At 31.3% G+C, this 27,984-nt stretch overlaps 3 protein-coding genes across 9 annotated transcripts; 2 read left to right on the top strand and 1 right to left on the bottom strand.

Annotated features, from left to right (window-relative positions):
* The first annotated feature begins 164 nt into the window (after nucleotides 1-164).
* On the top strand, nucleotides 165-6,453 carry LOC146528667 (sodium/hydrogen exchanger 9B2-like). 4 transcript variants are annotated; one of them, XM_085203635.1, is made up of 11 exons: nucleotides 165-321; nucleotides 1,256-1,304; nucleotides 1,498-1,521; nucleotides 2,632-2,665; nucleotides 2,740-2,882; nucleotides 3,157-3,388; nucleotides 3,557-3,726; nucleotides 4,654-4,868; nucleotides 5,071-5,242; nucleotides 5,328-5,359; nucleotides 5,600-5,742. In XM_085203635.1, exons 2-11 carry the CDS (start codon nucleotides 1,283-1,285, stop codon nucleotides 5,606-5,608), a joined length of 1,053 nt encoding a protein of 350 aa, XP_085059761.1. In that variant the 5' UTR covers nucleotides 165-321; nucleotides 1,256-1,282; the 3' UTR covers nucleotides 5,609-5,742. The 4 variants fall into 4 exon arrangements, with proteins under 4 accessions (XP_085059761.1, XP_085059757.1, XP_085059758.1 ...); XM_085203631.1 differs by lacking the exon at nucleotides 5,328-5,359 and adding an exon at nucleotides 6,223-6,453 and having other exon boundaries at nucleotides 174-321; nucleotides 5,600-5,754; XM_085203632.1 differs by lacking the exons at nucleotides 1,498-1,521; nucleotides 5,328-5,359 and adding an exon at nucleotides 6,223-6,451 and having other exon boundaries at nucleotides 174-321; nucleotides 5,600-5,754.
* A 3,756-nt stretch (nucleotides 6,454-10,209) lies between these two features.
* Nucleotides 10,210-17,110, top strand: fy (fuzzy planar cell polarity protein-like protein). Of its 4 annotated transcripts, XR_014879121.1 has the most exons (9): nucleotides 10,210-10,414; nucleotides 10,570-10,691; nucleotides 10,773-11,040; nucleotides 11,248-11,445; nucleotides 11,657-11,856; nucleotides 12,309-12,481; nucleotides 13,038-13,161; nucleotides 13,534-13,663; nucleotides 13,937-17,110. XR_014879121.1 is itself a non-coding variant. In XM_085203636.1 (8 exons), exons 1-8 carry the CDS (start codon nucleotides 10,337-10,339, stop codon nucleotides 13,589-13,591), a joined length of 1,221 nt encoding a protein of 406 aa, XP_085059762.1. In that variant the 5' UTR covers nucleotides 10,210-10,336; the 3' UTR covers nucleotides 13,592-17,110. The 4 variants fall into 4 exon arrangements, 3 of the variants coding, with proteins under 3 accessions (XP_085059762.1, XP_085059763.1, XP_085059764.1); XM_085203636.1 differs by having other exon boundaries at nucleotides 13,534-17,110; XM_085203637.1 differs by having other exon boundaries at nucleotides 10,263-10,414; nucleotides 10,541-10,691; nucleotides 13,534-17,110.
* On the bottom strand, nucleotides 14,770-27,344 carry LOC146528669 (polycomb protein Sfmbt-like). The gene is made up of 11 exons (XM_085203628.1): nucleotides 27,184-27,344; nucleotides 26,821-26,965; nucleotides 26,449-26,666; nucleotides 25,797-26,024; nucleotides 24,822-24,994; nucleotides 24,405-24,543; nucleotides 22,484-22,959; nucleotides 21,814-21,994; nucleotides 21,373-21,583; nucleotides 19,501-19,706; nucleotides 14,770-18,865 (listed from the first exon to the last, which is right to left on the bottom strand). Exons 2-11 carry the CDS (start codon nucleotides 26,933-26,935, stop codon nucleotides 18,467-18,469), a joined length of 2,346 nt encoding a protein of 781 aa, XP_085059754.1. The 5' UTR covers nucleotides 26,936-26,965; nucleotides 27,184-27,344; the 3' UTR covers nucleotides 14,770-18,466.
* Between the last annotated feature and the right edge of the window lie 640 nt (nucleotides 27,345-27,984).

Below are 27,984 nucleotides of genomic sequence, written 5' to 3' on the forward strand. Positions count from 1 at the left end.
ACATAAATATTATTGTATGTTTTTATATCAAAGATAACTACTTTTGTTATCTATGAATTTACTAGGTTCTATATTAAATAAATATAGGATATATAAATGTTTAAATTTTATATGTATATTGTATATAATGCAAAAGTACGCCATCTTACGGAATTAATAAGAACTCTTTCTTAAAATCTCATCTTGTCACTTGACTAGTTTGTCGCGCGCGTTCAGTCTTTCTTGTATTTTAATAATAACAATATTTATTGTATAAAACGTATAATTATTTTATTAGTTTTACAAACTAAAGTGATTGAATTTTAAAATTATAAACAAAAGGTAACTATTACATTTAATACCTTTAGGTTATCATTTATTATTCTCTTATATCTGTTAAAATTGTTATGAAATATTGAATAAAAATGTTAATTTTAAACAATTTTACAATTTTATATTTACTTATGTAGCATAAATATTGTAATAATGTTAAATAAATCACTGGTGGAGTGCGATTGGAATCATATACAGAAACAGAATAATCAATGATTACACATGAACAAGTGTTACCATTTAATAATTACTTATTTCCTTCAATATATGTAGAGCGCATTACGTATATTTTAATTATTTTTCTGTTAATTTAAAATAGGTATGAAATATATTAAGAAAATAATTTTAATTCAGGATTAAATATTTTAATAATTTATTTGAACTAAGTATTTTAAATCGAAAATTCTTTTTTTTATCAAAATCATTAATTGCTGCAGAAATATACAACTGAAAGATACAACTGCGAAGTAACTATTTAACTATTAATTTTCGATTGGAAGAATATCTTTAGCAAAAATCTAACACACAATCACATGGTTTAATTCTAATCGCAAAGTCTATTTGTCGACCATGTGATATAATTTTATGAACAAGTAAAATGAATTGAATGTAAATTAAAATAGAAGCGCATTTCTCATGTATCTGTTAAACACAATCTTATTGACTTTTGACTCCCATGTAAAAACGACCTTCTACGATGTTAATAAAATATAAATTGTTAGATCCATATTATGGCTAGTCTGATTAAAATATTTGGTTTTTAAATAAAATTATTTATGTGTACACCTTATATTATGCCTTGATTCTGGGGATTTATTCTTTTTACATTCTTACTTGTTTATTATATATTTCATAAGATATATTTATTTATCTTCTACTTGCAATTTTATTTTATGAAAATCATAATTTGTAATGAAAATAATATATTTATGTAATACTTTAGGAAAAAATAGCAATATATATTTTAACTATGGAGCAGAATTCTCGTACAGGTCAGTGGGTATTTAATTTTAATATCTGAACCAACATCATTTGAATGTTTTATGTTCAAAATTCAAATAGACTGTTATATTATAATATAAAAAACTTTTCGAAAAATCATTATTTTGAATTAGTCATTCATTATTATTTATTTGCTATGTGTGTTATAAAATCGCATTGTATATACTCATTTTATGTTTATAGGTGCTCGTGTGTATAGCTTTATAGGTAATAATCATTGTTTCTTATTTTAATTAACAAAAATTTATTAACTAAACATTTCGCACATCTTGAATATTAACATAGTAATTCCGTCATAGTTTAAGTTAAAAAGTTAATATGCCCATTATTCTGATAAATATCCTTTTCCTAATTATATTTATACTTGTATGTAATTTCATTGTCCATATATATTAATATAAACAAGAAACTGGTAATAGCTGGTAATATACATATAAAGTAACTCTAGTTACTTTATATATTACCAGCAATCTATATAATTCGGCATTCTATACAATACCTCAGCTATATATAAAATTCCTAAAACGTACAGATAATATATGAAATATTTTATACTTACTAGCTTACTACTAGTCTCAATGAGGCTGGTCGTGGCGCGGGTGCCATCACACCAAAGATGGCGTGTGACTGTCTAGGCGACAGGTTGTTTATGGGTTCGATTCCCACTCGAGGAAATTAAATATTTAATATTTTTTTCTTCGCTTTGGCGACAATGCAATGCACAGTGTTGAGTTTCGCTCAACACACAGTGTCTCCATAGTTCGGTGGAATATAGAGGGCGAAGTGTCTCTTGACTCTCTACCTTATCTACCCTGCTGCATATGTGAAGCTGAACTATACTTACGTTGTATAGGTGTTCTGTACAACCCTGATGCGTAGCCGGTAAGGTATGTATTGTATAAGGCGAGAGCGAGGACCTGCGAGCTGGCAGGCAAAAACGTGTTGCGATTTATTAACTTGCTTGCATTTTATATAGATTTTTATTAGTACTTACATACTTATTATACTTACACAGATACAGATTAGAATGTTTAAAACGTTCTGACTTAACTTGTACTTACCTTATTGTCGGTGGAACAGCAGATACTTTATACAATCCATAGGAAATTTATTTAATACCTACCTAAAATATATAATGAACAATAATATTTAATAAATTATCTGGAACTCCAGGTATTCTATTGATTGCCGGGGTATTGTATGGAATACCTAAATTATATAGATTACCGGTAATACTTATATGTAATATTTAAATTGTTTGTTATTTATTAATTACGTACAAGATTTTTTTTTATAAATTTAATCACACCTTTTCAGATGAAAATCACGATGATATCGATGAACGCAAAGCGTAAGTTTCGTTACAATTTAATTTTCTTTACTTTCTCGATTCTGATATAACAAAAACCTCTATGTTTACTCCAGCTGGTGGTACAAATTATGTTTACGATGTCATCAACCCGATATTACGCCATCATGGCAACCTAAATGGTGGACGAAAATATTTCCATTTCCTATTTTCCCAACTTTCAGACAGTTTGCACAACGGATATGTATAATATTACTTTGTAAGTTCTATTTCGTTTTAGTAAGGAAATTCAATATATGGACCGTTTATTTTGAGAGTGGTGTAAGTCCATTTTCTTTTGTTTCGAGAAAATTAAAGGCTGGAAAATTAAAGACTGGTTATATATAAAAACATTACATTAAATTAAGCATGAATTACGTGATAGCTCATTTTTCTCAAAAATGGACTTACACCACTTTTAAAATAAACGGTCCATATATGTATATAGAGATACGAGATTATATTAAAATAAATAATATTTTATTTTATTCTAGTCTTATTAGTTTGGGGTATTTTGATCTCTGAACTTGGGAAACCAATGGACTTAGATGGGGAACTATTAAGTATGACTTTACTTGTAATCACATCATACATTGTTGGATGGATATGGTTGAAAGTAACAACACTACCAGCACTTATAGGGATGTTGTTGACTGGGATACTGTTCCAAAACTTAAACTGGGTTCACATGACCGATGAATATAAAAAGCTTAATCAAAATCTAAGGTGAGAAATTCATCATCAATTTAAATAAACCAATTTTCACAATTTAACATGAAAATATGTCATTTACACTTATTAAATGTTACCTAATTTTTGCGAAGATTCACTTGAAATGTGTATTTATCTCTATAATCTTTTAAATTAATTTGTTTTATTTTTATAATTTCATAGAAAAATTGCTTTGGTAATAATATTAACGAGAGCTGGTTTGGGTCTGGACGCGAAAGTACTTAAGAAACATTATAAGGCTGTATTAAAACTTGGATTTCTACCTTGGCTTGTAGAATGTATAGCTATCGCAGTAACAACTCATTTTTTAATATATTTACCATGGATTTGGGGTGAGATAACCTAATCAATTATAATACTTCCAAATTTTAAAAGTTCCGCTCCTCAAAATAAATGAACAAATCCTATAAGGATCACTTTATTTTCTGTCTGTCAATAACGTTTAACTCAAGATCGAGTTGAGGTATCAAGCTGAAAGCGTCAAATCCACTTTATGTTCACAGCTGTACACACCTTAGAGCACGGAAAAGAGTTAAGCTTATAAATTAATGTAATCTAAGGATATTATAATAGTATTTATATTATTTGCATTGTTTTTAACTTCGTACTCAAAACCTATCAGTTACTTCCCGTGAAATAAAGGAAAACATCAAAAAATAGGAACTTATTTTACGTACCCAGAAAGAAACCATTACAACCACACCCGCAAACTTTTATAAGTCATTTTCCCATTCACATACAACCATAAAATTGGTACCGAGTGGCTCATTTACATACATTGCCCCTTTTCTGTCGTAATACAATAATTGACATATTTAACATTCGCACAATTATTTTGCGAGTCCATCGTATTCAGTGAGAAGACTCTTATCTATATATATAAAATCGAGAGGTCACTCACTCATCACGAAATCTCAGAAACTACATGTGCTAGGAATCTGAAATTTTGCATAGGAGTTACTTATAGGACGTAGGTGCTCGCTAAGACGGGAATTTGCAATATTCGACTTCTAAGGGGTTGTTTTTGGGGTCGAAAGTTTGTATGAAACTTCGTTACTACAAATGCTAGGAGTCTCAAATTTTGCATAGACGTCACTAGGACGTAGTCATGGAGACAGAAATTAATAATAACATAGTTCACGCGGGTGAAACCGCGAGCGGGCCGCTAGTCTTAAATATACTACGCTATGGCGTCAATCTTTAACAGACATCATATTTTTATCTAGTTCTCTAATATCATTATATTATTATTTTTTTAGCTTTTCTACTTGGTTCTATGATAGCTTCAGTTTCACCAGCCGTTGTGGTTCCGTGTCTGTTTAGACTGAGGGAGGGCGGCTATGGCGTTGCCAAGGGTATTCCTACAATGCTACTAGCGGCGGCCGCCATAGATGATTCTATTAGTGTTGCCGTATTTGCTATAATCTTAAACGCTATGTTCTATACGGGGGCGTTAGTATTTACTATTTTGAAGGTACGTATGTTTCGCGTGTTTTGTATAGTTGTGGCAGAATACAATGATTGTGGGTTGTATTCTTCTTCTTCTTCTTCATATAAATAAACCTTCAAATATAGGACAATGTAAATGAATATGCAAATTATGTATTAGCATCATGTTATATTTACAAAGACTTTAAAATACACACCTTATAATAATTAATTCTTTTATTCTTTAGGGCCCACTTTCCATCGTTGCAGGAGTGGTTTTTGGATACGTTTGGGGTTATCTTATTTCCGTTATTCCAGAAAAAGGAGATAAATATGCAATTCCGTTAAGATTTTTAGCTTTGTTCTTGGGAGGATTATTCTCACTATTTTTATCGAATGCGATTGGGTGGAGTGGAGCAGGTGTGTATTAGTTTACTATTTATGGTGTCTGTGATGCTGCTATTTTGTAGAACTTTATCATATTATTTTTATTTTGTAAGTTTAGTATCGGCCTTGAGAGGAGCTAGGACAATAGCGGTGAGTGTTAATGCGCATTAAATCATCCACTTAAACCACAATTTGGGTAGCAAATTAGACACTGGTTTGGGAGTTCCTCTTCCTGCAGCGCACTATTAATATACGGGCACCTGCAAAATTAAATAATGGAATGATGTATATTTTTTTCTCATTCAGCTTACCTAGCTAGTGAATGTTTATGCTATTCCATAAAGTATTTCAAAGGGCCTTTTAAGACCCCTATATTCTTTTTTATTTTAGGTCCTCTAGCTATTGTGACTTCTGGCTATGCAGCCGCCGGGAATTGGGAGAAACAAGATTGGCCTATCAACAATAATCCTGTCAGTGAATTATTTAGAATACTTTGGATATTTTTTGAACCAATATTATTCGCTTTTACTGGGGCACAAATAACAGTAAGTATATATATTTTAAATAAAAAAATACCGGACTAGCGCGAGTCGGGCTCGAGCTTATTATATTCTGAAATTCACGCTTAGCTTAGCCAGAGCCCTTTCATGTGATACCTCACTTGAACTAGCTGCTTTAATACCAAATTTTGCCCCCCTTTAAGGCTATTATTTTTTTAGTACGAAATACACGTTTTTTGCGATATAAACGGCCATATCTTTTTTTAAAGTAAATGTAGAATTGTATGTTTTACAGGAAACTATGAGATCGTAGATCTGAGTATATGAGTATATGGTTTGTATTTCAACTCGATATCTCCAAGCATTCTTGTGATAAAAGGGCTTGACACACAGACGTACGATAATTCTTCAATTTTACAAGGGTTTCTTTTTTCTTTGAAAGATAAGGAACCCTAAAAATAAAGTAAAAAATATTTTACATATGATTATTAAGTTATTTTGTCTTATTTTCAGCTAAATACATTAGACCCCGATGTTATAGCAATGGGAGCAGTGTGCCTTATATCTTGCCTTTTACTAAGAGTTATTGCCACATTTTTAGTGAGTGGCGGTTGTGGTTTAAATAGCAAAGAAAAGCTTTTTATTGGCTTGACTTGGTTGGCCAAAGCTACTGTTCAAGTACGTATATATATATTGTAATTGTATAATTATTTACCATACTTACATGGGATGGGAGTGGCCGCATGGTCCGTGCCCATCCCGGAATGGCTTAGTGACGATCACAAAATTTTTAGTAACATAAAATATAATCTCAAAAATTAATAAATATATCTTTTACATAGAAAATTCAATTCAAAGTAAAAGTCAAATATGTTATTTCAATAACATATCGGCCCCCGTTGGGGCTATACTTATAGCTCTTACAGGACCAAGATTACTAAGTCGAGATCGTAAGTAAATACATATATATATATATATATATATATATATATATATATATATATATATATATATATATAAGTAAGTAATCAAAATTATAACAAAATATATAAAATAGTTTTTTTTTTTTTTTTTTCAATTTATTTTTGGTACATAAAACCAAGGCAAGCTGGCTTTATTAAGAGCGGTATACAATGTTTTTCCTAACTTTTTTTTCCCTACACTGGCTAAAATATTTGAACGAAAAAATATATTATGACAAATGTTTACCTACGGAGCGCTTTATAAGAAACTACCATACATATACAAAAATCTACCTTTTAAAACCATAAAGCCTGTTAGATACATAATATGTTACTTTTTAAATACTTATAATGTGTTAAAAGGCTTCTTATTTTTTTCAGCTCAAACTAACAATCCGGTCGTAGTTAGTGAAAATCGTTCAGAAACCGGCACAGCCTTATAATTAAATAATTATTTTATATACATAAGCTAATTTAAGCAACTTAAACACAGTTTTTATTCATATTAATTACTTAAACTATGTACTTACGTTTAGGTACTAAGTATATCAACTCATTTTTTATTAAAAAGATCTGATATAAATAAGCGCATTTTTAGAAATACAATATTTTTTTTATTTACATTATACAAATTTGCATAATTATGTTTCGTAATTAGTAGTAATAAAAAATATTTTTACATTTACTAAAGGTACGATGCGATAAGTAAATACGAGGTAAAAGAATACTCTAAGACTTAAATTAATTTATTCTTGGCTAGATTTATATGTGTTACACGATTATAAATGTACCTAATGTTAAACCTAAAATTCTATTGTATGTCTGAATACAATAGATTTAATAGATTGTTAAAGATAGATAAGTTATGGCGACCGGCCCTTAGTCAACGTTTGAAATTCTAAAATCAAACCTTGTTATAAACGTACCTAAATGAGTAATTGATTATTTTAATAAATATACAGATAATAATATTTAAATATTTGATGGCAATATTTTAAATCTTACAGGTGCTTATGATTTAGAAATACGTATTTTTTTATTGCATATAAAATATGAGAATACTATACATTATTAGAGTTCACCTATGGCCAAACGGAAATAACTAAGAGTGTTGTGACACATTCTAAGTGCTACTAGCGCGTTCAACTAAAGCTTTTTAATATTTGTGTAGATTTACAAATGTTATTTAATAAAATATGAATAATCTATAATCTATATCGTGTTAAAATAGTCACATAAATAAATGATAAAAAGAATATAACAAAGTGCCTTTATACCTAAGTGCCTAATGTCTATTAAAATAAGTGCAGCTTTTATTCACAGTACTACACTTGCTTTATTAGATCAATCGATTGTGTTAAAAATACTGAAGATGTACCTGAAAAATAAGTGATCTAAATATAAATTAGACGTTGATATTGTTAACAGCGTCTACCTCATTTGCCTTAATGATCTTGTATCTGCGCTATAGGGCTTTATATTTTTTCACTTGCCCTTATCTAATGTATGTTATGTACAGTGGGTAAAAAAAGTATTTGCACACCTAATTTTTTTGAAGTTACACCTAGAAAAACACAGAATGATTTCAGTTAATTATTGTATTTAATAGCTTAATCTATATATATTTAGAATTGATTATTAAAAATTCTTAGAAAACAGAAATAAAAAAATTAGATGGTAAAAACACCTTTTTTAAAGTCAAATAAGTATTTGCACACCAACCATTCCCTAGATACAATGTTATTCCCGCGACATTTTGTCACTTTAGTTAAAATGTGAACATTGTACGTATACATGTGAACATCGGGAAACGTATTCTAATAACGAGACATTTGTTTAGTGTTCAGAAAAAATCTTGAAGCCAACATGCCGAAAGAGTTTGAACTGTCGTTATCGACGCGTGAAGAAATTATTTTACTCCGTAATGAAGGTTGAAGTTATCGCCAAATCAGGTCAAATTTAAAGTTAAATTACTCGACTGTGTAGTAGTAAAAAACCGAGAAGAAATGGGTAGTGTTGAAAATAAGGAAAGGTCCGTTCTTCCGAAGAAGCTCAGTACGAGAGAAAGGCGACAAATTTTAAAATCGGTACAAAATAAACCATTTACAACCGCTCAAAGCTTAGCAAATGATATCTCGTCAAGTTCAGGTAAGGTTGTCTGTGCCCAAACTGTAAGAAACGTACTGGGTAATGGTGGTCTTCGTAGCAGAACAGCGAGGAAAAATTCTTTCATAAGTGAGGCCAATATAGCAAAAAGACTAACTTTCGCGAAATAATACTTAAATACCCCTTTAGAATTTTGGTACAATTTTATTTTTTTCTGACGAAAGCAAATTTTATCTTTTTGGAACGGAGAGACAAACATTTATGTGGCGCAAGCCAAATACTGAACTTCAGGCGAAACATGTGCATAGTACAGTCAAACAAGGCGGTGGTCTTGTGATAGTTTGAGGCTGCATGGCAGCAAATGGTGTAGGAAACTTGGCTTTTATCGAAGGAATAATGAAAGCAGTAGATTACGATAAAGTGTTCCGCTATATTTTGTCTTGCAGCGCATCGAAATTAGGCATAAGTGAGAGATACTACTTTCAGTAGGACAATGATCCTAAACATACAGCTATGAAAACCTAAGGAATGGGTGATGTACAATGTCCATAGAATGCTGAAAACTCCGCCATAAACGCCAGACATCCACCCAATTGAAAATTCATGGCATCTGCTGAATTAAATTTTAAGGATAATGAAATTTTTAAATAAAAATGATTTGAAGGGTGCTTTGGTGGAGAAATGGGCTCAAATCTCGATTTAAACAACGTCCAAATTATTGGAATCGATGCCAAGGAGATTGCAAGTCATCATTGATGCTAATGGAATGCACACAAAATATTAAGTGTATTTTCTTTCATTTATTATTGATTTTTTTTACAAAATACGTACAAGCCGGTTGGTGTGCAAATACTTATTTGACTTTAAAATATGTGTTTATACCGTCTCATTCTCTAATTTCTATTTTCTGAGAAATTTTATTAACCAATTCGAAATATATATAGATTAAGCTATTAAATACAATAATTAACTAAAAGCATTCTGTTTTTTTGTAGATGTAACATCAAAAAATTAGGGTGTGCAAATACTTTTTTTACCCACTGTATGTTATACTTATAATTATTAAGAAATTTAAAAATGTACTTAGATTATGAAAAATAAATATTAATAGTATATAAATAAAATTAAAGATTGTCATATATATTGTGCTTTTTTTACTTAGTTGGATATTCATGGTCATCTTTCCCCTACTTTCCTTAACTTAAATTTGTCTAAGTAATTACAAATTTCTAAATATTATACTCAACACGCAATGCCTCCAGAATTCGGCATACAGTGGAGAACGAAGTGTCTTAACACTACTTCCCTCTCCCTACCCTCGGGAGGCCTGCGGGATACAGTGCGAAACTGATTTTTTGAATTTTCCTGTTAACATTATTTGATGTAGTCACTTCACTTCGGTATTTTAATTTTTAGATTCTAGCAAGTAGCACTAGCAACACTAACGAAATTTGACATATTATTTGTAAACAAATTGTAAATATAATTCAAATCAACCTTTCTGAACTTTATTGTTTTAACTGAATTAATTTATTAAAACAAAGAAATATATCTATAATATGTCCATAATGGTAATAGCAGTTGCATCCGAAAGCGGAGTGCCTATATTCTCTAGAAAACGGGGTAATAGTGAAAACGTAGGTTTTGGTTTATTAAATTATTACTTATGCTCGCATTTAAATAGTAGCGTTTTTATTAAATATTATATTAAATAATATTATGCTTATTTTAAATAACTGTATTTATATTGTTTTACATCTTAGAAACTGAAAATATTTTCATAAAAATTTAGATACAATTTTCAACTATAGCATCCTTACATGGAATTAATATGTTTACAAAATGCCATAATTTATCAATGCTTGCGACTCAAGTCGATAACGGAAATATAATTTGGAAGGAGTACTGTAGAAGGTATAGTATAAATTGTATATAATTTGAACTATTAATATATATTTCAATATTTTTTTAACCATTTATTTATATTTTTAATAGTATTACATTGATTGGCATAGCTACGGGAGGACTCGAATGTGATTTGGAGTTGCTTCTCTCTTGTATTCACGACGTTATGATCTTTTACATAGGCAAAAAAGAATTAGAGTCTTTGAAGAACATTGACCAAGTAAAGAGAGATTTAAGACAATGCTATCCAATCTTAGATTATTTGTTAGAAACCTTGGATCCTAATTCAATGCCAAAGTCAACTATTCTACTTGATTCCATACAGAGCATATTATGTCCTCAAGCACAGCAGATACAGGTTCCATTTTTTTTTAAATTTAATAAAACTAATTATATAAAAAATGAAAAGAAACATTTTACATATATTTTTTTTAAAATATACAAGAAATGTTGATAGTAGACTCTTTGAGGTAACAATTTTAATTTTCAAACGTTTTGTAGTTATGTATTTTTTCTTTGTAACATAACATATTAAGAATACATTATGTAATATATTTAATTTTAGCAAGTTTTGGACAACTATGCTCACTTAGTGACAGGTAGATATGCATGTTTGAGCATACATGGGCACTTAGTAGCAACAAGTTCAGATTTCTATGAATTAGATATGAAGGAAGCAAGACTTCTTTTATTGCTAGCAGCAACTCAAGATGGAGCCCCATTGCGAGATACTCTAGTTTATTTGCCACAAATGAGTCCTAATGTAAGTTATATTTTGATTATATTAATAATAGCTTGACGCCACTGTGGCACAACTGCAAAGCATCTGACTGTATCAACACAAATATATGCAATTATCAAAGGATTGACATGTCTTATTGAATGGACTAGGTTCTTTCTGCCTATGCTGTGTTCTAATAATATATAAATAAAATAATAGTATTAAAATTTAAAAAAATTAAATTATATTTCAGGTAGCATTCAGAGTGGTGACATGCAAGCTGTTAGCTGACGTATATGTACTAGTGATATGCGGTGCGACACCACCCTTGTCACAAATAGATGAAATAGTCTTACAATGTTGGGAAGGATACGCACAAATTATAAAGGAAGCTAAATTAATATATCCCAGAAATTTTCCAATGAGTGTATCATTTGATCCAGCTTTGTTGGGGTAAGTAACTTTATATTATATCCTGTTATTGTTGTGTATACAAAGGAAACTAGTGTTGAGACACTGTGTTCCCCACTGTGTATACATGATGAACCTACTGCTGCCGTGTTTCTGGTTGGACACTGTACTGCTAAGCTATTTCACGAAGTACCCACTTTTTACCTTAGCACTATGTAATTACACTAAACTTCCCAGGAGTCATCACCACCCACCAAAATATACATTTAACAAAATTGTAACTCAATGTGCTATCTGTACATGGAAGACATAAGAAAATCTATTGATGATAACATTTATCAATGTAACAGAACTTAAAACAATGACTTTTTTATATTTTTCTGTGCATTTGTACACGCTAATCTCAGATTATCGGAGTAATAAATACTTACCACTAAGTTAAATATATTGAAGCTTAATAGTAATAATGAAACACAATTATTTTCATTTTCCAGTATATTAGTAATAAACGTAGACAAACGTAGATGCGTGTTTTCTCGCCACGTACACGGTGCCATACAGAAAAACAGAGGGATGTCTGGAGTACACAAAATGGATATCTTGAGAACTTTTTACATTACCACTGCTAAGGAGCTAATATCTGAATTTAAAATAATTGATGATAAAGGTGAAAAATTACACTTGTGTATATTTGCTTTTTTTATAGTTAGCATATATTTAATAGAAATAGAACACAAAATTATTTTTTACAATTAGAACCAGTAATTTTTTGAGCGCCTTCAATCTAACAGTACTTTCAAACAGTACTTAGTTTTATAATATTAGTAGAGGCATACGTGAAATCATTAAATATTTACTTAATATATATATATTTTTTCATTTCTTCGGTCTGGTGTCGAGACAAAGTTCAAAATTTGGCGTTAAATGGGGAATGGGCTGTCTTGGCACTGGGTTCCCTCTGTCTACCCTGGTGTGTGCGAAATATGTGAAGCTGATAAAAATAGGATTATATTATATATGTAACGTAAATAAAACACTCGAGTTCATAATAAGTATTGTATTGGGTAGGTAGCCTGACACGAACTAAACTTGTCATATATAATTCCAACTTACCCACTTGAATTTACTTTTTAAATCTACATAACAATCTTTGACATTTCCTTACTTTATATATGACAGGTTATAAGAAGATAAATTGAAATTTTAAAGTAAATGCTTTTCAGAGTGTTTGGGTGTAATAAATGAGACATACTGGTGTTCTGAATATCACAAATGCCATGCACAAAGATCAGGCAACCTCCTTTGTTGTGCTCTCTATGCACCTGCTGTGCCCAACCATACCATGAGGTAAATAGAAAAAACAAACTTTAATATATAAATAATAAAACAATGAATTTATATAAAAACTGATACAAGATTTCATGCGGATTTTATGGATTTCTACATAGGAGATTGTTTATCTTTTAAATTATTTGTTTCCCTTATCTAATGTAAGTACTGCACGCCTAAGTACTGCATGCTGGGTAGACAGACGGAAAATAATGTTAAGACACTTCATTCCCCACGTTCTGCCAATTTCTAAGACATTGCATATCGAGTGGTGGAATTCTACGCTACTATGAAAATAATTTATTCCCCGAAGTAGGAATCGAACCCACGACCGTCACATTTACATTCAGACGCTGTGCCACTGCGGGTGTTTAACATTTTTTTTTCCAGATTACTAACCAACCAAATTCTGCAAGATTTATCAACAAATAAAGATGTCTATTGGTAGTTGCTATCTTTATTGAATCGTGGAGATAAGCATCTTCATAGGCGTTGGTTGTATGACATGTGGGCTTGCATTGTAAGTAAATCCCAGTGTATATTAAAAATTACAACAAAATTACAATTATACTTTAATTCCTTTTGTCAATAGTACAGAAATGTGTGTCGGTTACAAGAAATCAATACAATAATCTTTTTAAATTCTTTTGAATAAATTCATGTTTCAAATACAGACAATTTTAGAAATTATTATAAGCTAACATAAATAAATAATTATTTATATTAAAATGTCTTCCTCCGACATAATATTATGATTATTATAAATAGTAAAAAAATGGACTAATCTTTCAAGGCACCGGGCAAATTGACTGGGTCATTCAAACTGAGATGCCTGCAGGAAAGTTTTATAATGTAAACATTATCTATGAAAAATATTTTTTCCTTATATTTTTAAATGTTTTTTTTTGCATTTCAAATAATTTTTGTTATTAATTTTTATGGTTTACTTTTTTTAATTATCTTAGATAAAAATATTGGATAAAAGTAGAATAGAACTTACATTTTCTTAATATATATATTGCAATTAAAATGTTTTAAATTAAAGTGCCTTATATAAAAATGTTTGTTTTGTTAATGCACCCTCTATTGAAATATCAAATTATTTCCTTAATATTAAAAAAATAGCTTCAGTCAAAAGCGCGGCGTTATTCTGCCACTCAACACGCAATGCCTCCAGAATTCTTCTGCGAAATGTGGGAACCTAGTGTTTAAGACACTCCGCCGAATTCTAGAGGCAGTCACACTTTGTATCCCTGCGCCACTACTGGCCCTAATATTATGTTAATAATACCAATATATGTTAATAATAATAATATTATGTTAATATTTAAAGATATTAAGAATGCAATCAAATGAAAATTTATTTAAATACATTTGAATAAAAATTTTATTTAATCGGTATTAAACTGTGAAATATCTAATATTTTCATTTACGTCACTACATAAGAAGACCGAAGAATTCGGCGGAAGTCTTAATGAGAACAGTATCTTAATACTAGGTTTCCAAGTTAGTTGTGCCTAACCTGCTATGTGCATGCTGTATCCAGCGTGGAGCTAAAAATGGATGGAATATTTCGCTTCTAAAAATATTACAAGTTATAATAAGACAATAAAATAATACAAGTATTGCAGGAATTTAATTTATTACCAGAAGTTTATTCACTAAAACACGTGTTAATATCTAAACTATGCATATTTGTATAAGTCACTAAAAAGGCAATTTGATTATCATCTAAAATTTCATAGTTGATTTTTAGAACAAATTCAGTCTGTTAATGACGGTCTTATATATGAGGTAATATATACTTACAATTCATGTAAATATGTAAAAATAAATAAGTTATGTTTAAACAATATGATAAATATTACAGTTGTTGAAAACAGTATTTGTTCCAAATTATATTAAAATAAAAGAAATATACAGAATATTTTATTTTTAAACTCAACTGACGCTATGTGTTAACAACTCGTGTGTAACGCTTCAAACTCTATATTCCTTTATTTGAATATAACCGTTTATATATGGTGCTCTAAAACACAACAACTGATAAAATATTATGTTAAGATATTTGATAACCATTAAACAAAAATAAAGGTTAAAATTACATGCTAGAATAAATGCTGAAAAAATCGAGCAAATGGCTAGATTTCTTATATCACAGTATAAAATATAGCATGCAACAAATAATATAATCAATTCCCTCATAATGGTGAATATGTTTCATAAACATACATTAATTTTATTTAAAAAACAATGTCACATTTTCTTTAGGGACGTGATTTAATTGAAGGATGATACATTGTAAATATAAAATAGTACTTGAAATTAATAATAAAATCCAAATAAAAAATATTAAAAAATAATCGAAACACATTATTAAGTAGATTTCTCTGTAATTATTTGACTTTTTTAAAATTATATATACAATTTTTTATATTCATAATCCTTATATTTATATGTTTCATATGTATTATTATTTTGTTGAAAGTATGGTAAATTAAAATGTATACTGCTTTAACACTAGAAGCGCCGCCGTCCCATTTTTGTCCCATACGCGCATTGATTGTATATAGTTAATTAAAAATATAATTAATTTTATAGCAGTTATACTTTTTAAAAAAAATATGATTTACCTAAAACTTTTCATGCCTCGGCGACGAGGTGGAGGGAAAAAGGCGATGCGGGGGCAGAAAAAAATTGAATAGTAGGTTTAGCAGTCAATGCCTAAGTTTTTAGGGTTCTGTACCTTTTAAGGAAAAAAAACCCCTTATAAGATCATCTTGTTGTCCATCCGTCTGTCTGTGCCTTTATCTCAGAAATGCTTGGAGAAATCAAGTTGATATTCATGAGTATATGAATATCAACTATATGACGATCTACAGTCCCTTGCTTTCATGAAACTCGCCCTTAAAAAAGTTTGATCATTTATATCGTAAAAAACGTGTATTTCGACACTATAAAGGGAAGCAAAATTAATAAGGTACTTTCAGTTAACCTAGAATTATGAAATTTGGCAGCTAGCATCTACAGGTAGTACTAGTTCAGGAAAAAATCTGAAAACTCTACATTTATGCTTACTTAAAAAATAATAGCATGAAAAATGGGGCAAAAATGGTGTCAATACTAAATTTTGCCGCTAGTTCAAGTGGGGTATAAGATGAAAGGACTAAAGGCTAGGCTAGGTTTGAATTTCAGAAAAACACTCGAGATCAAATGTGGGCAATGGTAGGTAGAGAGAACCTGGGAACCTAGTGTTATGCACTCCCCTGGCATTTTCCGCTCAATTCTGGAGGCATTGCCATGCAAAGTTATAAATCATCTGTGATGTATCACTGATGAAGAATATATTAATGCATAACTTGGCCTAATAATAATATTACCTAATTTCAATAACTTATAATTTTGTAAGAATTATTAGTTAGTTGTCACATGTTGTTGTTGAAATATTCGATTTTTTTTATTTTATTATTAGTACCATTTAAAATGTATTTTACGAATTATTTTAATAATAACTTTCTTGTATTATACCAATAATCAATATTATAAGTAGAATGGGAAAAATTTTTCACGGCGGTTCAAGGGGGGGGTCTCAATATTCGGCACTTCTAGTGTTAAAACGATGGATATACATTGATCAATTATAAACCAACAAATGAAGCCCTTGAATATAAAAAACTACAATAAAATAACTTCTTTTGTAAAAATTTCAGTATTTCAATTGAAAAGTGGAAAAATGATTTAGTAAAACGTAAAGCTAAAATACATATAGTGTGCTGTGCTATTTAATATAAAAGTTTCAATTATTAAATCTGGTGCTAAGTCACTCCTAAGCTTTTCACTCCACGTAATAAGCATATTTAACTTTAAAATATATTTTTATATACCTTAAATAATTGATTACATCAAAAAATAAGAGAAAAATTATTTTAAAACAGTGGCAATGGACAACCGCTATTTCATATACATTGAAATTAGCATGATAAAAAAAAAACACTGAATCAGTAATGGTGTACTTTAATTACAATCCACTAATATAACTAATTGTTTATTTTTTATTTACCCTTTCATAATGAGATTGAATACTAGTTATTAAATTACCAAAACTTTTTTTTTTTAATTAATAAATTAAAAGCAATGTGTATATAAAAAGCAACTAATTGATGAAGTACATAAAATCAAATAAATCTAATTCAGCTTCAAGCTTCTTTCTCGCACACAGGGTAGTGGGCAGAGAGAACATCGTGATAAGGTACTTTGTTCCCCCACTTTCCGTCGAATTTTGGAGGCATTGCGTGTTGAGTGGCGGAACGCCGCGCTTTTGCATAAGTCTCATGGAGTACAGTTATTAAGAAAAAAGTTAAATATAATTTAAAAGATTAAAATATATTGTTAAAACTTAAGTTATTTAGTTCTTTTTTACAGTACCATTTTGATCCTAATGATGTTATATGTATATCAAAGTGCAGTCCGCAAAGTCTAAGCTGAGCTTTGTATTTGCGTGAGTGTTCATATACAGAGTGGAAGTGTCAGCGCTCCTTTTATTGGAACAGCATATAGGGAAAAATATTTTAAACCCATACCATAACACATACATTATTTTACGTAATGTATTATGAAAATATGCTGATGTCATGATGTAGAGGGCACTTTAAACACATGCTTTCTTGACAGTTGATAATTTTGGTCCAAAATCAATAGAATATTTTAATCATATTTTTATAATTCTCTTTTTTTTCAATAATTTTTTGATCAATCAACACCACCAAAATTGTATTACAAAAATGGCTATTGTAATATAGACTTATTATCTAGTGTTGATGTGTACATAACAATAAACTAAAAATCTGTGATTATTTATTCCTTCTATTTATTTTAGAAGGAATAAATAATACTGATTTTTAGTTTATTGTGAAGATCTGGAAAACATGTGGTAATGATATAAAATCCATTAAGAAACATTAAAAAAAGAAAAATCCTGAGAAACATTTTTAAATACTGAGGATAAATATGTTGTAATATAATGAAATCTTACAATTCCATAAATCTGAAACCTTATATGATTTTATCATAGGATTCCACATGTTGACAATTATTTAGTAAAACTATCAAACTACATCTAATTTCTACAAAATTTTAGTAACCTACATCCTTTTAGTAAACATATCACTTTTAATTTCTTACAATATGTAAATTAATGATAACACAAAGTTACAAACTTTACATTGTTTATTGTGTACCACTTCTTATATTTAAACATTTGACATTGTGTGTTATTAATAATTGAGTTTTATTAATTATTAATTTGCAATATTTTCTCAAATGCTACTTAAAACCGCCAAGCACTCTACACTGTGGTTGTTTTATTTTGCACTTTAACTGCTGAATGAGATCAAATATTTTGAGTGAGGGACCAACTTTCATTTCTAGCAGCTCAATGATTTCATCTTTTGTCAGTTGCAGCATCATTGGTCCAGTTATGTTAGTGAAGTTGACGCAATATGGCTGACAATCGTTTACTGTTAAGAACTTAGCTACATCTGCTGTACTCCAATCCTCGGGGTCGACTGTGTTTAAAATGTCTAGGGGTACAGTGGTATTGACTAGTCGTGGTATCACTTTGTCATCTTCGGTTTTTGCTTCGTCACTTGGCTGTGTGTCTTTCGATTCAGTGCTGTCTTCGGAAGCATCAGTGGGTGGTACGGTGGTATCGGTGGGTGTGCTCTGTATTTAATAATAAATTAAATATAGTCAATCATAATATTTATACATAAATTACAATAAAATTGTACCAGGTGTGAAATGAGGTAAAATATACCAGGGATACAAGATATACATATATGACACAGACAACAACAAAACGCGACGGTTGTCAGTTCGATTACCACTCAGTGGAATTAATCATTTTCATTTCCTCTGGTAAGAAGACAAAGTTCTTTAATGATTTCCGCCACTCAACAAGCAACATCCAAATATTTTTTTAAGTAAATAAATATCGTCCATCTGGATCAGGGGTTCCCAACTTATTCTTGCCCAAGGACCACTTTTATATCAATACTGCTAGCAGAAACCACTCTGTAGGTATAATCAATATAAACTGTGATAATGAATCGCGTACAACGCCTCACCGCCCTAAAATTTAAATTTTTCGCGGACCATTTCTAGGCTTCTGCGGACCACTGTACTGTAATAAAACAAGGCGTTCAGTTTCGCCTCTGAAAACGTTATATCATAAATTCGGAGAAAAGCGGAACTCAATGTCGTGATGATAGGTTATCTATGCCTACCACGCTGTACGAGACAAATCGCGAACCTGAAGAATATTCAATGAAAAAAATTATATAATAAAAAATCCTTACCAATGTGTTTTTACTATCAGTTTCTTTGAAATGTTCAGGACTGTTAGCCCCTTTGTTATGATGTTTGACCTTTTCTTCGCGGGCGTCGACGTCCTGCGATACTTCGGACGCGCTCGTGATGGGCGAGTTAGTTTTAGGTTCAGCTATGTCTGAATTTTGTGAACTCTCTTCAGTCGTATTAGGTGGTTGAGAGAGCACTTTAGCAGCTGAAAATGTGCAATATTTTCGATTTACGTGCGTACGTATATATACGTATTCTGGAAAGTATAGTTTATTTTTACAATTTCCCATTTTAAATCATTTATTTTAATTGTCATTCCTCAGTATTATTTTGAAAGAAATTCTAAACTATTGGTATTGTTTTTTACATTTGAGGAAATATTTGGAGGACGATTTATTATTTATTAGGGGTACAAATAAGTTTCCGCCGTTTTTTATCAAAAATTAAATATTTATTATAGAAGAACGGTAATGTAAGTTTATTCAAAATATTGTCCATCACTTGCAACTACTTTTTCCCATCTCTCAGGCAACATTCGGATCCCACGTTTGAAGAACTCCTTGTCTTTTGAGGCTATCCACGAATCAACCCAATTTTTGGTATCTTCATAAGATGTGAACCGCTGCTCCGCCAGAGCATGCGCCATGGACCGGAACAGGTGATAATCCGACGGTGCAATGTCTGGTGAATACGGCGGGTGGAATAACACTTCCCAATCAAGTGTTTCCAAATACTTTTTCACGGGAGCCGCAACACGTGGACGAGCATTATCATGCAGGAGAATGATTTTTTCGTGTCTAGAATAGTATTGAGGGCGTTTATCCTTCAGAGCTCGGTTCAATCTCATCAACTGTGTTCGATAGAGGGTTCCGTTTATTGTTTCGCTCGGATTAAGCAACTCATAATACACTACACCCAGCTGATCCCACCAAATACATAGCATGAGTTTTTTTCCGTGAACATTCGGTTTTGCTGTCGATGTTGACGCGTGGCCAGGTAATCCCCATGATTTTCTTCTTTTTGGATTATCATAATGTATCCATTTCTCATCACCAGTTACGATACGATGTAAAAATCCCTTTTTCTTATGTCTAGCTAGCAATATTTCACTTAAGCATAATCTGCGTTCAATATCTCTCGGCTTTAATTCGTACGGAACCCAATTTCCTTGTTTATGAATCATTCCTAATGATTTTAAACGATGTGATACTGCTTGCTGAGTGACTTTTAATGTAAGAGCAAGTTCTTTTTGTGTTTGAGATGAATCTTCCTCCAACAATTCCTTCAATTCTGCATCCTCGTAAATTTTTGGCCTTCCACTGCGATCTTTGTCTTCTATGTCGAAATCGCCGTTTTTAAACTTATGAAACCACTCACGACACGTTCTCTCACTCAAAGCATGCTCACCATATGCTTCTACGAGCAATCGATGCGCTTCAGCAGCAGATTTCTTTAAATTAAAGAAGTAAACTAATATTTCCCGCAAATGACGCTTACCTGGCTCAAATTTGGACATTTTCAACTACCAAAAATTATATTTTACCAATATAAAGTCAATTATATTAGTAAGTTATTTTGTTATTGAATGACCAAAGTAACTAATATTAGGTTATCATCTGCGAAAACTAACGGACACTTTGTGCCGCGCCATCTACAATAAAACGGCGGAAACTTATTTGTACACCTATTATATATATTATTAGTTAAGACCGTCGTGATGTATTAAAACAGCATGTGATTATAAACACGACGGATGTGGTTCGTTTTTCACATGGGGAAATGAATTATTTATTATTTTGATTTTCTCGCTCTGGTAGCAACAGTGTCTTCGCGCAAGGTTCAGGCAGGTATACATCGTGAAGCTCACTCACGCAGCCGCCTGCGCCGGCGTTGCTGGCGCTGTGGGCGGAGGGGGCGCGCACGGGGCGCGACGGGGGCGGGTGCAGCGCGGCGCGCGCGCGGCGGCTGCAGCGGGCCCTCGAGGCGGTGCTGCACGGCGCGGCACCACCCCACCGGGTACACGTCTGTGCTGTGCGCCCACAGCCACTGGTCGTATTCCGACCCCCACCCGTCGAAGTGCACCTGCATCAACACACAATCGATATATCGAGGACACATCCGACTTCGATTTTATTATTTATTATTATTATTTATTACAGTTAAATTATTTAGGGTAAAAACGATAAAAGTTTGCAAATTAATTCCTATTGTATTAATCAACAACATTGAAATATTGATATTAAAAAGGGCAACAACCTTTCATCACGTTTAGTTTCCTCATAGAAACCGTATCCAATATAGCACATACAGACCTTGAGCAGGTCGGCGACGACGCGCGCCACGGTGGCGACGCACACGAGGCGCGGGTCCATGAGGTCGGCGCACTCTAGGCGCATGCCGGCCACGAACCCGTGCGATACCACGTGGCCGCGCGACGCGAAGGACGCGCGCGGCGCCAGCTGCCCCTCCCACTTGAACGACTCCGGGGACATACTGGAAGGCACATTCGAACATTTTACAACTTGCGAGTCGGAAACTACTACTAGGTGGGCAGAGGAAACCTAGTGTTAAGACCATTCTAAGCTCATTCACTAAGGCGTTGAGTTTTGAGTGGAAAACCTAACGAGATGCTTTGTCTAGTTAGCAAAGCGAGGATATGATCATAATCCATTCTCCAGAGTGGGAATCAAAACCACAACCGTCGCATTTACAAATAGGTGCTTTATCGCTGCGCCACGACAAACTAATGATTATATTTTAAAACCATCCAGAAACGTCTTGGAATATAGATATGCAATTTTTTTAGGTATACTAAATTAAATTTTAAGCTGTAAAAGTCTAAATCATAATGTAAATCAGCCAAATTATTTGAATCAGTATATAAATCTTTAGAGTGAAGATTGAACTCGCATATCAATTAATTAATTTTATTTTATAAAATAATTATTAATTATTATATAATAATTATCAGTATATATTTACCCAACAGGAGGCACCAGTGGTATGTTATTGGCGAGAGCGAATCCCACAGGAAAAATACATGGTGAACGTTGATGATAACAGAACCAATCAGCGCCAGACGCATCAACAGGATAACAATCAATCCTTATCATCATGTAACCCTCATTTAAAATTTTCATCACTGTCGCCGCACACACAGCTGACAAGTTCAAAGGGTCAATGGCCTCCAGTTTCATTCCCTCGGAGAACAATGGTGGTTCATTTGAAGGATATTTGTAGAACATTTCAGGTGTTGTGTCGTTGGGCATGATCCGTCCGGCCGCGACTCGTTGACAATAGGCTTGAGGCGCGTCTAGAGGGTGTCCAACACGAAATGCCCAGCCCACAGGATGTATCAGCGGTGAATCTTCATGACACCAGAAACCATTGTCCTCAGGGGAACTGTCATAGTACTTTACATGTAATCTTTTGCCTATGATTTCGCAGACATTCGCCACCTGAAAAAAAAAGTAAATTTATAATATTATGAAGGGCATCCTAATATTAGATCAAGGTTCGAATTTTATACCATATCGAATTTTATAGAATCTAAATTAAGCGTTGTGGACAAGAATTTCTAAAAGCTCTCTACAGCATATACTTCAAAAGATCTCAAGAGTGTCTTCATACTTACAAAATTAAATTAACACTAGAACTTAAACACAGCGAAGAGAGTTTGTTGAATGGATTATGGAACATCAACAAATTGATACTGATTTTTCGGCAAAATTATCTTCCGCGATTGAAGCACATTTACACCTTGATAGTTTGTTAATTGCCAAAAATGAGAACCTTAATGCGAATCCACTAAATGTTATTGTTGTTGTGGATGTAAAACTGGAGGCATAGTTGGACCATACTTTTTTTGAAGATGACGAGGGTCAAGCAATGACTGACAGAGGTGCTTGATATCGCGACATAACAACGCAGATTTTTCTGCCAAAAGTGCATGATATTAATGTGGCCAAAATGCAGTTTCAACAAGACGGCGCCATACAGCCCGTGAAACAAATCAATTAGTGCATGCTGTGTGCTCTCTTGTTTCAGTAATTAGAAAAAAATTGTGTGATTTAACATCATTAGGTTTTTTTTTATGGTTTCTTTTTTATTGAAATCACAGATTCATGTCAACAAGCCCACAACCACCCCTGCTTTAAAGAGAATTATCAACAGTCATTCCATAAATAATTTTATCATTCTACTTTATGATTCAATAAAAAATATTGTGTAGTCTATTTAATTCAAATCTTGCGCTATTTTTGAGACACCATTTATATAATACTAGTGGGCGCGCGCAGCTTCGCCTGCTTATTTGGGCCCTTAGGGGTGAATTCTAATAAACTATGAAACATGTGTTCAATGAAATATTTTTAAGTCTTATAAAAATCTTATATTAGAATAATTTTATAAAAATCGGTGGCCATTTAAAGATTTTTCCATACAAATTTTCAACCCCTTATTTGCACCCTTAGGGGGAGAATTCTAGAAAACGATGAAACACGTGTTCAATTAAATACTTTTAAAAATTTAAATTTCAAGTTTTAAAAAAATCGGTGCCGATTAAATTTTTTTACCATACAAACTTTCAAGCCTTATTTCTCCCCTTTAGGGTTAAAATTTTTCAAAATCACTTCCAGATTACGAAAGTAAACATCTTTCCAAATTTCACGTTTCTACCATCAGCGGTTACGGTTGTGCGCGCGTCTTACCTCAGTCAGTGAGGACAAGTCCTTTCATATATATAGATTAAGTTTAAGTTTTTTTTAAATTTATTTATATGATATTAATAATCTATAAAAAAAATTGTTAAGAAAAACTGAGAGAATTAAGCTATACATTCTTATACTACATAATAATGAAAGAATTATAAAAAATCTAAATTATAATAAAATTAAAAACTCACCTTTACTTGAGAAATTCTGTTCTTATCCACAACTTCCATAAGAGAACCAATTGAGAATCTTGATACAAGGCTATCATTTAGTTTGGTGTAAAAATTTGCAGGTAATGTTCGCGCTCCAGTAAGTTGTTTGACAAGAAATCTGATAAAATAAAACAATTACATCTAATATTCCAAATGGATAAATACCTAGTTCCTATTACAGTAAAAAAAATGTTTAACTGATTGTCATTGATAACAATTTAAAACCTTTGTTAGGCGATTATCTTCTGTTGGAAGTTTTCTGCCCGAATTTCAGATTGAGAAAATAAAACAATTTTATCCCCCAAACGGGAGTTAAAGCCACAAACATCTTGTTGACAGACAAACACTGATCATTGTGTATCAAATTATTTAATAAAAAAATAGTCTCTAACTAACTTTTTCCAATCTGTATATTTATCTTCTATGCTTTTTGGTGGAATTAATGGTTTGCCACGAGTGGCACACCACCCAACCGGGTGTACTTCAGAACAACATAGATTGACCCAAAAATCTTTTGAATCATCACTTCCAAATCCTTCATAACGCAATAGCCCCATGTAACCTTTCACCTGATGGACAGAATATATTTTACTAATTATTTAATAAACATTTGTTAATCTTATTAGTAAATCTTGTTTTCATTATTTTTATTTTGAAAGAAAATAAATGTATCACTACTACCTAATACTTAAAGCATAATTAACATGTTGATGAATGAATGAATTAAATGAATTAAATAATTTATTAAAAAAATCAGCTTCATGCTATATCCCACACACAGCATGGTAGGCAGAGGGAACCTATTAAGACACTCCATTCCCCACTTTCTGCCCAATTCTAACCCTAGACATCAGAGCGAAAAAATGGAAATATAAACATAAATAAATATTTCTCTTCCTCGAGTGGGGATCGAACCCACAACCGCCATGTTACAGTCACACCCTTGTACCGCTGCACTACGGTGGCCTTTATGTAAAACAATTTAATTATAACATTTTTAATAATAATACAATAGTTTTAACAATCTTTTTTATTAAACAATGTTATACATAGCCTGTTTCCTTGTTTATTCAGTGATACACATTTGATTTGCCAATATTTATTCTATGTTAAAGTTTTGAGTTTTACTAAAACCAACTATATTTTTACTTTACTTTTAAAAGAACATGTTAACTTAATGGGTTTTTTATGGTAGTATTCAAAAAGTTTGTAACAAAATTGACAATACAAATTACTTATTTTATATTTTAAATTATTCCTTTGAAGAAATAATAAATTCATAGTAGTAAAAGGTTTAATTTTTGTCACACAATGTTAATTTAAAAAATATGAAACATAAATCATGGAAAATAAAAAAATTAAATCAATTACCTTTAAAACTGTTGCCACCCAGAAATAGTCATTAAATTTCTCCAAAAAATTATCACAATCAGTATTCTTCACTTCCACTTTCATGCCTTCAAATGTGTTATCCCACATTTCATGTAGGGGGGCATGTTTAAACAAACTTACAGGTGCTGCTAGAAAGTCACAACCAAACAATTCATCCTTCCATTCATAGCTATTTGCCACAAGTGCAGTTTGTTTTATAGGTCCAGCCTGAAAAGATAATAAATAGAGTTGAGCAATATTATAGTATGAATTTGGTGCTAAATTTCAAAATATAACATAAACAATGTAGTCAATAAAAACATTTCAAATCAATAAAAAGTATATTAATTGATAATAATCAAGAACCTCAATAATCAAAATATTGTAAATAGAATACTACACTAGAGTGGAAATGTGTGAATGTTAATAACTTATACAACACAGAATTACTGCTATATTCAAGTATAGATAATTTTAATACATATTTTATAATCTAAAATTTCACTATTTCATATCTATGGGGACTTTTGGTATTTTATCTGAACTGATGTGTCCAAAGTCAGTACCAAACATTTATTACAATTTTTCAAGTCTATGCAAAATGTTGTTATTTGATGATATAACTTAACAGGACTAAAGTTATTAAACATACTTGCAAGTCGTTAAAATTAGCTTGCCAATGTTGCAACTGTGGCAAGGGTTCTAAAGGAATTAGGCCCTCCATGTGTTCTGCTCCCTCCATTAGCTTGAATCTCCAGTTACAATAACGCCTCCTACTGCAGCTGGTATGACATCTCAAAGAACAAAACTTGTTATTTCGCTGATAAAATTGACTACGACGACCAACACGTCCACAATATTCACATATAGCTAAAACAGAGTTCAAGTTCTTAACACAAATAAATGTCGGCAAATGAATTCATGTTTGTTACAATATCTAAAATCAGATTGCTCGAAAATATACTAGGTCGTATATTGTCGAGCACTCGGATTTTAGACTGGACTTATTTTAAAAAGAACTTACCGAAACTATCCTTATTCAAGGGAATTATCGATAATTCGTCAATAATGTGATTATCATTTGAGAAGTCATTTAAATTGTTCGAAGATTCATCTTTACCGGCATTGTAAAAAGCCATGTTTAGAAACTCCTAAGTACAAAACGTTCACTGTGGAAGTTATAATAGGTAACTCAATAAACATGATTTAAAAGAAAATAATACAAATGAAATTCTACTTCAATGCGCTGAATTTCAGCGCAGTTTTAAATTTATTTATTCTTCAATAACTATTTTTTTTTATAACAAAGTCAATGTATTAAAAGATTTCAAATATTATAGTACTCTAAACATATAGTTCATAAAATAAAAAGAACAAAAAATCCTACTTGTGTTTGAGGAACACTAAATATTTTAGTTTATTCGCCATTTATAATAACTACAGTACAAATTAGAAAGTTAGAAATGCTGCCAAAAGTCATAACTTCAAAGTTCAATAGACGAAGGTGCCATTTCTCATTTTCAATGATTTCCACCAATCTACAGATAATAAATTGATATTCTAACTGTGAATAATGCAATAAAATTTTAAAACTTTTGTATAAATTGTGTAAAATATACTATATTCTGTACAATATAATAGTGTTTCAAACTGTTTATTTGCTTAGTAGGTTTTCAGTTACAGGTTTCTGTATAATATGTTCTTTGCAACCAGCCAATCTGTCTTAATCGTATAATTATCAATCAGTTCATAAAATTCTTTAAAATTTACTGCTTCATATTATAGTTTTTTCTATTATATTAATTATTGGAGTAAGCAAAATCCAATAATTTTGATTTTGTATTTAGTTATCAGTGAGTACGCCGTACGTAACATTTTGTAAAATTGCGAATAAATCTTGAAAATAGCGCATTTTTAAATACATATATATGAGATAAATAGTAATAGATTGGTTTTAATTTTATTATGTTCAGCTAGATATAGTATTAGATTCAATTTATCTTTATTCATTTGTAATTAAATCGATTTCTTAAATGATAATAAAAAATTGAATACAATTAAATAATTTAAAGGGATTTAAGTAACTCCTAATACAGTACAACTACTGTTACGATAACTTTATAATTTCATTTCTTGCTTGGGTAGCCAAAAGATCCACTATCTCTGAAATATCAATATGTGTCTTCCA

The sequence above is a fragment of the Heliconius melpomene genome, chromosome 19 (genome assembly GCF_056956725.1).
Source record: "Heliconius melpomene rosina isolate 202511_hmr_F chromosome 19, ASM5695672v1, whole genome shotgun sequence".
In the NCBI taxonomy this organism is placed as follows: Eukaryota; Metazoa; Arthropoda; class Insecta; order Lepidoptera; family Nymphalidae; genus Heliconius; species Heliconius melpomene.